Source organism: Oncorhynchus tshawytscha, linkage group LG03 (assembly GCF_018296145.1).
Source record: "Oncorhynchus tshawytscha isolate Ot180627B linkage group LG03, Otsh_v2.0, whole genome shotgun sequence".
NCBI lineage: Eukaryota > Metazoa > Chordata > Actinopteri > Salmoniformes > Salmonidae > Oncorhynchus > Oncorhynchus tshawytscha.
The window spans coordinates 22579180-22591030 of record NC_056431.1 but is presented as its reverse complement, the minus strand read 5'-3'; the positions used below and the strand labels follow the sequence as shown (position 1 = coordinate 22591030).

Genomic DNA, 11851 nt, shown 5'->3' with positions numbered 1-11851 from the left:
AATATGGGCATCCATGACCATAAAACAGTTATTGCACAATGACATGCATTGAACATTTTACTTGACCAGTCCAGCACACATACACTATATATACAAAAGTATGTGGACACTCCTTCAAAATTGAATTTGGCTATTTCAGCCACAACCATTGCGAACAGGTGTATAAAAATGGAGCACACAGCCACACGATCACCATAGACAAACACTGGTAGTAGAATGGCCTTACTGAAGAGCTCAGTGACTTGCAACATTGTACAAGTCAGTTCGTCAACTTTCTACCCTGCTAGAGCTGCCCTGATCTGCTGTTATTGTGAAGTGGAAACGTCTAGGAGCAACAACGGCTCACAAATCACACTTCACCATCTGGCAGTCGGACGAATGAATCTGGGTTTGGCAGATGCCAGGAGTACGCTACCAGCCCCAAAGGATTGTGCCAACTGTAAAGTTTGGAGAAATAACGGTCTGGGGAAGTTTTTCATGGTTCGGGCTAGGCTCCTTTAGTTCCAGTGAAGGGAAATCTTAATGCCACAGCATATGACATTCTAAACGAGTCTGTACTTCCAACTTTGTGGCAACAGTTTGGGGGAAGCCTCTTTCCTGTTTCAGCATGACAATGCCCCCGTGCACAAAGCGGAGGTCCATACAGAAATGGTTTGTCGAGATCAGTGTGGAATAACTTGACTGTACAAAGCCCTCACCGTAACCCCATCGAACGCCAACTGCAAGCCAGGCCTAATCACCCAACATCAGTACCCAACCTCACTAATTCTCTTATGGCTGAATGGAAGCAAATACATGCAGCAATGTTCCAACATTTAGTGGAAAGCCTTCCCAGAAGAGTGGAAGCTGTTATGGCAGCAAAGTTGGGGAATGAGATGTTCAACGATCAGGTGTCCACATACTTTTGGTCATGTAGTGTAGCTGGTGCTGTGGTAAATGGTGGTCTCCGATGTGTATCGCCTCTGGGAGTGAGTACTCCGATTCTATTGTGAATATCAATCCAAAGAGAATATCCATGGAATCCATTTGACGGACAGATTTTACAGAACAACTTTAAGAATCATTAGCTCTTTACCAGACTTATCTTTTTATTAGACTTTGATCAAACTTAGAATACACACATAAATATCCCACATATAGCCCCATAGGGGTAAAATCACTCATACAAAATAAGAAGTTTCAAACCACTCAGCCCTTTAGGGAAGAGATGGGATTGCTCCCCCAATTCAAGATGGGGAGCATTGTGTTCCCCTCATCCCCTATTTATGCCAGAGCAGCTTGGCTGGTTAAGTCAGTGAGGAAGGAGTCTCTCTTGTGCTGGAGTGCACCAAGGAAGTCCTGAACCCGTTCCTCTCGGCTGGCAGTGTAGTTGAGCAGTGCTTCCTGTCTCCTCTGGGCATCCAGGGGCTTTCCATTGCCGTGGTGCTGTAGGAGGTCTGCAACACAGGCCCGGTCTGCCTCATGCTGCTGTAGGGCCTGTTCCTCTCTGTGTTGATCTCTGGCTTTCTGCAGCATACATAGGGATCAGTCATTCAAGCAGACCTCAGTGTTCCACACAACACAGTAGTTTATTACAGGTATTCAGATGATCCTGCTAATGAATTCTCGCTCAATGATGGAAATGCAACTTGAAATAATGTGCCAAACATTTGTGGCAAAAGTGCACACGCGTTTAAAGGTTGGGTAAATATCGTACGGTGGAATGTATGTGGGGGATGAATGAAGGAAAGAGAGAGTTCATACCTGAAGAGGTCTGTGATTGAGCTGATACTGCAGAATGGCATCACACAGATTCCAGAAGGAGTACTCTGGCCACAGGACTGACTGGAACACTAAGCAGGAGTGGGACGTCTACAGGATAGCACAGACAAAAAAAATATTACATTTGTGTCTGCAACATTCTATAAACATTGCACCCCACTGAATAATCCCCACAGGTAACACCAGACAGCCTACTTTTACAAAGAACAAGTCACGAGGTAGTGGGAGAGGCAGCTAAACCAGAGGCTCCATTGTCTGTCACTGAAGTCACTGAACAGGAAGTAGGTCTTGTCCTTACCAAAGGATGCTAGGCAAGAGGCAAATCTCATTATCATTCAACATCACGCTGGAAACAGCTAGTAAGGAGTGTCTTTGTCCTTACCTGCCACAGCAGGAAGTCACTGAGTCGCACCTCTCCAGACGTGCGAATGAGCAGATCAGGATTGGGGGAGTTACTGCTGTACAGACAATGACCCAGCAGGGCCTCCGACACATCACTGGACACAACAACCAAGACAAGACAATATTTATTTTACCTTTATGTAACCAGGTAGGCCAGTTGAGAACAAGTTCTCATTTACAACTGCGACCTGGCCAAGATAAAGTAAAGCAGTGCGACAAAAAAACAACACAGAGTTACACATGGGATAAACAAAAGTACAGTCAATAACACAATAGAAAAATCTATGTACTGTGTGTGCAAATGGAGTAAGGAGGTAAGGCAATAAATAGGCAATAGTAGCGCAGTAATTCCAATTTAGAAAATTAACACTGGAGTGAAAGATATGCAGATGATGATGTGCAAGTAGAAATACTGGTGTGCAAAAGAGCAAAAAAAAGTTAATAAAAACAATATGGGGATGAGGTTGGTAGTTGGATGGGCTATTTACAGATGGGCTGTGTACAGCTGCAGCGATCGGTAAGCTGCTCAGATAGCTGATGCTTAAAGTTAGTGAGAGAGTTAGAAGTCTCCAACTTCAGCGATTTTTGCAATTCGTTCCAGTCATTGGCAGCAGAGAACTGTAAGGAAAGGCGGCCAAATGAGGTGTTGGCTTTGGGGATGACCAGTGAGATATACAGTGGGGCAAAAAAGTATTTAGTCAGCCACCAATTGTGCAAGTTCTCCCACTTAAAAAGATGAGGCCTGTAATTTTCATCATAGGTACACTTCAACTACGACAGACAAAATTAGAAAAAAATTCCAGAAAATCACATTGTAGGATTTTTAATGAATTTATTTGCAAATTATGGTGGAAAATAAGTATTTGGTCAATAACAAAAGTTTATCTCAATACTTTGTTATATACCCTTTTTTGGCAATGACAGAGGTCAAACGTTTTCTGTAAGTCTTCACAAGGTTTTCACACACTGTTGCTGGTATTTTGGCCCATTCCTCCATGCAGATCTCCTCTACAGCAGTGATGTTTTGGGGCTGTTGCTGGGCAACAAGGACTTTCAACTCCCTCCAAAGATTTTCTATGGGGTTGAGATCTGGAGACTGGCTAGGCCACTCCAGGACCTTGAAATGCTTCTTACGAAGCCACTCCTTTGTTGCCCGGGCAGTGTGTTTGGGATCATTGTCATGCTGAAAGACCCAGCCACGTTTCATCTTCAATGCCCTTGCTGATGGAAGGAGGTTTTCACTCAAAATCTCACGATACATGGCCCCATTCATTCTTTCCTTTACACGGATCAGTCGTCTTGGTCCCTTTGCAGAAAAACAGCCCCAAAGCGTGATGTTTCCACCCCCATGCTTCACAGTAGGTATGGTGTTCTTTGGATGCAACTCAGCATTCTTTGTCTTCCAAACACAACGAGTTGAGTTTTTACCAAAAAGTTCTATTTTGGTTTCATCTGACCATATGACATTCTTCCAATCTTCTTCTGGATCATCCAAATGCTCTCTAGCAAACTTCAGACGGGCCTGGACATGTACTGGCACTGCATGATTTGAGTTTCTGGTGGCGTAGTGTGCTGATGGTAGGCTTTGTTACTTTGGTCCCAGTGTAACGGATGTGAAACGGCTAGCTTAGTTAGCGGTGCACGCTAAATAGGGTTTCAATCGGTGACGTCACTTGCTCTGAGACCTTGAAGTTGTAGTTCCCCTTGCTCTGCAAGGGCCGCGGCTTTTGTGGAGCGATGGGTAACGATGCTTCGTGGGTGTCAGTTGTTGATGTGTGCAGAGGGTCCCTGGTTCGCGCCCGGATGTGGGCGAGGGGACGGTCTAAAATTATACTGTTACACCAGCTCTCTGCAGGTCATTCACTAGGTCCCCCTGTGTGGTTCTGGGATTTTTGCTCACCGTTCTTGTGATCATTTTGACCCCACGGGGTGAGATCTTGCGTGGAGCCCCAGATCGAGGGAGATTATCAGTGGTCTTGTATGTCTTCCATTTCCTAATAATTGCTCCCACAGTTGATTTCTTCAAACCAAGCTGCTTACCTATTGAAGGAAGGCTTACCTATGGAAGGAGAGTTTACAGTCTAGCCAGACACCTAGGCATTTATTGTTGTCCACATATTCTAAGTCAGAACCGTCCAGAGTAGTGATGCTAGTCGGGCGGGCGCGGGCAGCGATCGGTTGAAGAGCACGCATTTAGTTTTACTAGCATTTAAGAGCAGTTGGGGGCCACGGAAGGAGAGTTGTATGGCATTGAAACTCGTTTGGAGGTTTGTTAACACATTTGTCCAAAGAAGGGCCAGATGTATACAGAATGGTATCGTCTGCGTAGAGGTGGATCAAGGATTCACCCGCAGCAAGAGCGACATCGTTGATATATACAAAGAAATGAGTCGGCCCGGAGATTTGAACGCTGTGGTACCCCCATAGAGACTGCCAGAGGTCTGGACAACAGGCCCTCCGATTTGACACACTGAACTCCATCTGAGAAGTAGTTGGTGAACCAGGCGATGCAGTAATTTGAGAAACAAGAGAAACGCGCAGAAAACAAATCTATGATAATGCAAATTGAATAATTATATTTGAGAGTGCCATGAATGCACTCTTATGCTATATTAACCTTCTGAATCTCTGTTGAAGTAGTTTACCTGGATTTGATAAGTCCCTGCTCCACGCCCCAAGCCATCTCTCTGACAGCATTAGCAATTTCATGTCTTGAGGTGTAGGCAAAGCACACGTTCAAAAAGCATCTGTTGGCAAGAGGGTGGGACGTTAATAAAGGAGTTATTACAGCTGTAAGTAGCCACTCCTGAAGAGATCTTAGATTCCTGAACAGAAGCCCATGTGTTGTTTTATGCATAGAGAAATTGCATTGCATTATAAACAACTGAAGTCCAGCATCTGCAGTAAACCTTGGTGCATTTGTCAAAAATGCAATGTTTTTCAGGTGGCTGCACACAAGCTCACAGCCACCTCCAGAGACGTGAGAAGCAGCAGGATGATGAGGTGGCGATGCCTACTTGTTATGAGTCCTGGTGGCCACCACAGCCCGGGCTATGTGCTGCTGCAGGTCCAGAGGCAGTAGAGTCAGGTCTCCCAACACCCGAATGCACACCCCATGCTTCTCCAGATTCTCCCTGGATTGGAAGAGAGCAGACATGACCAAGTCAGGGTGGCTTTTGGTGTATTTTCGTTAGTTGTTGGATTAATAAAATACATGATGACTATCACATGCACACAGCATAAAGATGCTATTTTGAGAGGGATGTCTCCTGCAGCTACTCAGCTGGTTGTTGTATTTATAAGCCCATTCATTGCACAACAATTCTAAATGCAATCCCATGTAATATATATATATAAATCAACTGATAATTGAAGCGAGTCTCCCATTCAGCATTTAAGTGCAGGCAACAGGATATCTGCTCTTCAACATGTAAGCGGGAGGCAGTACGCATTTTGAAAACATACTTAAATTGTTTCAACGGCGCACACGGATTTGGCCGTCATTGTAAATAAGAATGTGTACTTAACTGACTTGCATAGTTAAATAAAGGTTAAAAAAATAATAAATAAAAGATTGCTGCAATGTAGCCTATAGGCAAAATCCGACCACGGAAACGTGGACACAATTATTTTACAAATACTTCATTTACAGCGCGCGATTTTCAAGTTTGGGGAAGCTTACAATTTATGCAACCATTTCTAATTTTCATATGCGCATTTTCGTGTTACAGTTTCATTTCAATAATAACGTTCAGTCACGTGGTTAAATCATACAACTCCGAGTTAAAAATTATACTAATGCGAGAGCACCAGCCTCTGCCATATGGACACATTGATGATCCATTGGCGGCTAAAGAAACGAGCGCACTGAACTCATCGCCTATATATAAATCAACATAATCAACTAAGTAAAAATACATAGTCGACAAAATGAAAACATACAATATGACACATTCATGTTCTTTCAAAGCACATTAATCTCTCTACTCAGACTCTCCTGCCTCCCTTTCTATAAAGTGCAACATTTGTATCAAACCAATCAACTGTGTAATCAACTGTGTCTGGCCGGAAGATTTCGCTAGTGAACTTGCAACATTTTATCAACCTATTCCAGGCCCGTTTCCCGCTAGTGAGCTCGGCCCAGACAGCTGTTTTTGCCTAAGGGAAAAGTGTTCAGGTATATTATGAAGTTTCCACTGGTTATATGGGCTTATCAGATCCATAAAATGTTGCTCTTTCACACCGACGCTTGGTGATTATCGAGGGGGAGATTGTTCAAATAGCCTACCGTGAGGAACTATATTTTTAATAGTCTTCATTATCATTCGCAATGGATGTTTTAAAAAACGACTTCGTTGACTTTCCTGTATTTCCGTAACTTGTATGCGTTCATTAACAGGACAAAGAAACCAGACACATGCTCATCGCTCACATGGAGCAAGCAAAAGAACATTACTTTTTTTTTTACTCAGAAATTATGTTCATGAAATGAACCAAAGCATGTTTCTCACAAGTGTAGCAGGTTGTGAACTCCGCAAATCGCGTTTCCACTTCGAGAATGAGAACAGTAAATGACTAATTAATACATGCAGTAACAGAAATGTATGTAACCACATGACAGTGATTAATGGTATATTTACTACTGGTGACATACACAGCTTATACAAAACATTATGAACACCTGCTCTTTCCATGACAGACTGACCAAGTGAATCCAGATCAAAGTTATTATCCCTTATTGATGTCACTAGTTAAATCCACTTCAAATCAGTGTAGATGAAGGGGATGAGACAGGTTAAAGAATAATTTTTTTGCAACTCAATATTAGGAAGGTGTTCCTAATGTTTGGTGTACACATATGTAATGGGCAATTGATTAAAAAAACAAACAATCAAAGGGCAAACAATTCACACAATAAATGCTTAAGAATTTACATGAGACAGCGGAGCCATTCTAGAAAGAGACTCTCCTTTATCTCCGACAAACACCCCACCCATTCTTCGTCTCAACATTTTCAATTATACCCAAGACACTATCTTCACACATATTTTAGATACTATTCACTGACAACCGCAACTCAATAATCAGCTAAGCCTATTGCCAAATGCGCTGCCCAAATTGCAAATATGCCTACTAGCTTGTGATTTGAAACACTCCACAGCTATTTTCTAAAGAAGATAATGATCCTCAATTTCTCTGTGGCTAAGTCATGCTTTCTACTGAAGTATTTTGAATGATTTTATGAATTTCTGTATAGACAGAAGTAGTTTTTTTCCTCACATTTGGATCCACTCTCATAAGCTGCGCTGTTTAGAATGGTGTTTTCCTGCAAATTCCATTTTGGGAAATGTTTCAAAATGACGTTTTATTGGCTGCTTCATTACAGGAGTTGCATGTCCTGTTAAGATGAATTATCATAATCTAAATGTGATTTCTGTTATTCTGAGCACCATGGGTGGATTCCCTAATGGTTTATGCACCCAATGCATATGGATCCGGCAAATCTCTGAAATGGCCGGTAAATTTACATTTTCCGTTGTCTGGCCCAAGTGAATTACTGAAACATCCTCCTTGTCGAGTTTTTAATTAAAGTGTCTGTAAAACACTTTCGGTGGAAAGATAACCCATCATTTAGCAGGTAGCTATACTGCTTTCTCTCCCACTCGCTGGGACTCCCACACCTATGCATCTTTAATGGAAGCACTCTGGCTCCTCGGTTCTGACACTCACTGTTCTTGTAGCAGTCTGATGAACTTCTGCTTGGCCAGCTCCATCAGGCCATCCACCTCGTCTTTAGACCGCTTGAAGTTCTCGATGCTGAAGGCGTACACGGTGACCTCATGGATGCTCAGGTTCAGGCACCAGCGTAGTGTCTAAAGGAAGGAGCCACCAAGGTTGATCATCAGTAAAGCCAACAGAGTAGTATGTATTTCTAATGTACTTGGTGACAGCCCTATACAAATGCATGTTATGGTGGTAATGGTTAAGTGCATTTACCTACTTTTCTAAGACAATGTGAAAGCTCATGCAAAAGGGAAAGTATGAATGAGAACAACTATGATAGAAAGAACAATGACGACATCATGACACTGATGTCCCCTGGGAACCTCACCTCTGCCAGTTTGTCAAAACCCTGTGTGTGTCCCTCTTGGCGCTCCACATGACGCTTGCGGGCATAGCGCCGGTTGCCATCCATGATAAAGGCCACATGTTTGGGCATCGGGCCAGCCTGGGAGAGACCAAGGAGGGGTGGATGGATTCCATACAGATAGAACCATATTGCATATCATAAAAATGTGGTTGTGATTAATTCATTCAAATATCCTCAGAAGGGATGCATTTGCAAATAGATCACCATACCTTCAGTATGTTGGCTGAGAGCTTCTCAATGAGGTTCAATTCACCTTCCCTTATCCACGACATATTGAAAAACTCTGACACCCCTGTGGAGATGCATGCATTACATACATTAGAGATACATATAAACAGATACCTATAAACAAGCAATTTATGAACATGGTTAGCCGTTAGGCTTGTCTGACAAATTCAGCAGTCCCTGGTTTGTATAGCCTGGGCTGCATTATAAACAGTAGTGAGGGGTATGTAGCATAGTTACATATAGAGCACAGGCCTAGTTCAGTGGGGTGCATCAACAAACATAATGGCAGTGCATTCATTGACGTTAGTAGGATAAGGTGTGGTGGTTCCTTGCAATTTCCCTGACAAAGGACCTTAGAGGCCACTGCTTTCTAGTCTTGAGCTGTGCTACAGGAGCTTTTCACCACATACCAGATGTACAGGGAGGTCTGAAATTATTGACACCCTTGATAAAGGTGAGCAGAACTGACTGTATAAAATAAATAATTCAAACATGAGCTGTATTGTATGCTCCAAAACAAAGATACAATTACATACTAATACAATTGCTCAGAGAAAGAGATTTTGTTTAAAAAGTAATATTTTTTTCTCAAAAAAGGTAGGGGTCAAAATGATTGACACCCCAGTTTTGAATACCTTTCAATACCTCAACTTGCAAGGATAATGGCACGGAGCCCTTTTCGGAGAACACATTGGGAGGGATCTTAGACCATTCCGCCATACAGAATCCTTCCAGATCCTTGATATCCTTTGTCTGCCCTCTTCAATAGAGCCCCACAGTGGAGGTGTCATAATACCCATAAAACCTAGCGGTCAAACAGGGAAATGGTTCTGAGAAAAACGATTGGAACCATTTCAATGTTTGACCGCTAGGGATTGGGGTATTATGACTCATACTGTGATACTCTATTCAAACCACAGGTTTTCAAATGGGGTTTAAGTCCAGAGACTGAGATGGCCATTGCAAAATATAGATTTTCTGGTCAATTAACCATTTCTTTGTGGATTTTGAGGTGTGGTTGTGATTATTGTCTTGCTGGAAGATTCACTTGCAGCCAAGTTTTAACCTCCTGGCAGAGGCAACCAGGTTTTGGGCTAAAATGTCCTGGTACTTGGTAAAGTTCAAGATGCTGTTGACCTTAACAGGGAAGCAGTGGAAGCAAAATAGCCCCATAACATCAAAGATCCACCACCATATTTTACCGTAGTGGGTTATTTTCTGCTCATGCCGTCTCATTTAGACACCAAATCCACCACTAGTGTGTGTGACCAAAGAGCTCGGTTTTCATGTCATCCAACAAATGTAAATGCCTGGAGTTTGCTAAACAGCACTGGTATTTGGATTGGAACCGGTGCATTGGTCCGATGACATGAAAATAGAGCTATTTGGTCATGCACCCACCAGTGGTGGGTTTGGGGTAATGTTGTCACGACACCCGAATTTTGGACTAGGTTTTTGCTCCAACCTTAATCAGGCTACCCAAAACAAGCTCTCCAGGAACAGGGTTGGAGAGACCTGCATTAATGAATCAATGATAGTCATACAATCAATATGACTTTGTTTTTACCAATCTAACTGCATAACGGTAATCATTTATTTGAATTGTAAATCGCTATTGATAAACAGGGTAAATCAAGATGTAGTCTAGCCCTATTCACAATACAGGTGAATGCATATTCAATAGGAGTGTGTGCATGCATTGAATTATTGAGGGTTAAGGTTAGGTTAAAGGGTTAGCTAAAAGGGTTAAGGTTAGGCTTAGCTAACATATGCAAAGTAGTTCAAAAGTAATAAGTAGTTGCTAAAATGCTGAAGTTGTCCATGATGAGATTCTAACACCCATCCACCTCGACCAACCCCCCTGCTTTCGTTTTTTCCTATCTTATGTAACCATACTAATTTGAGTGTCTTGGACTGACATCTAGTCTATGAGACCAGTCTGAGCTACTGGTATCTTCTTGCATTGTAAAATGTTCTAGCCTGTAACGAACATTGTTTTGCTAACAGTTGCAACATTTTCTACATGCCATGTTGCATCATTCAAGTTTGTTCACCATAAGTGTGGCGCTAGCAGCCAAGACTCCCAGTGAGTGCAGTGTTTCCTCAGGACAGGCTAGAGTTAGCAATGAGCAAGTGAAGCAGGCACGATGCGCTCGTGCTATAAGGGGACATCAACTGCGCTGATAGACAGACTTGATCCTCTCTCAATCAGTAGATGACGTGACACAATTTATATAAGTACTGAAACTTTTTTCATGTTCTAGTTTAAAAAAAAGTACTGACGTTTCGGTTTACCGTGCAACACTAGTTTGGCGTCAATTAGAATGCATGAGCAGTAAATAACCCCATACCTACTTGTTAAAATATGTTGGTAGACACCACGTCATCGGTAGTTTTTGTTGGAGGTTAACTGCCTTGCTCAGGGGCAGAACGATAGATTTGAACCTTGTCAGCTCTGGGATTCAATCCAGCAATATTTCTGTTAATGGCCCAACGCTCCTACCCACCAGGCTACCAAAACAAGTGTGTCAATCATTTTGAACCTTAGCTTTTGAGGAAAATCATGTATTACTTGTTAAACAACATTTCTTTCTCTGAGCAATTGTATTCGTATAATATAACTTACAAAACATGTTGAGCATACAATTGCTCAGTATTTAAATGATTTATTTTATAGTAATTTCTGCTGATCTTTATGGGTGTTAATGATTTCGGACTTGTATCTGATACATACGCCACTAGTCTACATGCATGCATGAATAAACGGGATATATTAACCAAATCATATTCTGAAAACTAGTGATATGATTATGCATCTCTGATTCATGTGGATCTGGTCTTGGATAGCTAGATAACGATATCATAGCTACTGTAGCTAGCTAGCTAACACAAACCGGACAGGGAGCGATAACCAATGATGAACACTGTTTGAAATGTACAAAGCAATTGCACTTTCACTAAAATGTTCGATTTCATTCATATTGTTGAAAGAGATCATGAATTATCAACATTTTGAGCCGTATTTTTACATATTTCACATACCTTCCAACTCACAGTTTAAGATGACGTCCCCTTCCTTATTCGATGGAGTGACGTAATCAAAAGACCGACCACTTCCGCCTGGAACTGTTTGTACAGATTTCTCTGCATGTGGATTGACAGGAACCTTATTCAGGTAAATTGGTGTTCTGGGGTTCGAATAGAATATTTAAATATTTACTGGATAGGTTTCAAATTGGGCTAAGTGCTATCCGGGATCTTGGGACGTCCCTACTCCCCACTGAAGTGGGATTTAAAATAGTTAAGGTC

At 42.1% G+C, this 11851-nt stretch overlaps 1 protein-coding gene across 3 annotated transcripts; it reads right to left on the bottom strand.

The window, feature by feature from the left end:
* Window positions 1-1058: 1058 nt before the first annotated feature.
* Window positions 1059-11696, bottom strand: dhdds (dehydrodolichyl diphosphate synthase). Of its 3 annotated transcripts, none has more exons than XM_024414475.2 (9): window positions 11597-11696; window positions 8524-8606; window positions 8276-8392; window positions 7894-8036; window positions 5181-5297; window positions 4809-4910; window positions 2144-2258; window positions 1744-1851; window positions 1059-1506 (listed from the first exon to the last, which is right to left on the bottom strand). In XM_024414475.2, exons 2-9 carry the CDS (start codon window positions 8584-8586, stop codon window positions 1264-1266), a joined length of 1008 nt encoding a protein of 335 aa, XP_024270243.1. In that variant the 5' UTR covers window positions 8587-8606; window positions 11597-11696; the 3' UTR covers window positions 1059-1263. The 3 variants fall into 3 exon arrangements, with proteins under 3 accessions (XP_024270243.1, XP_024270242.1, XP_024270244.1); XM_024414474.2 differs by having other exon boundaries at window positions 11585-11690; XM_024414476.2 differs by lacking the exon at window positions 11597-11696 and adding an exon at window positions 10898-10979.
* Window positions 11697-11851: the final 155 nt, after the last annotated feature.

Bases quoted from the DNA above. Each gene is read 5' to 3' on its own strand.
- dhdds (XM_024414475.2), bottom strand. From the start codon at position 8,586: ATGTCGTGGATAAGGGAAGGTGAATTGAACCTCATTGAGAAGCTCTCA. The intron at 8,037-8,275 runs GTGAGGTTCCCA...TCCTTCCTTTAG, and splicing joins GTTTTGACAAACTGGCAGAG to ACACTACGCTGGTGCCTGAA. The intron at 4,911-5,180 runs GTAGGCATCGCC...TCTTGCCAACAG, and splicing joins GCCACCAGGACTCATAACAA to ATGCTTTTTGAACGTGTGCT.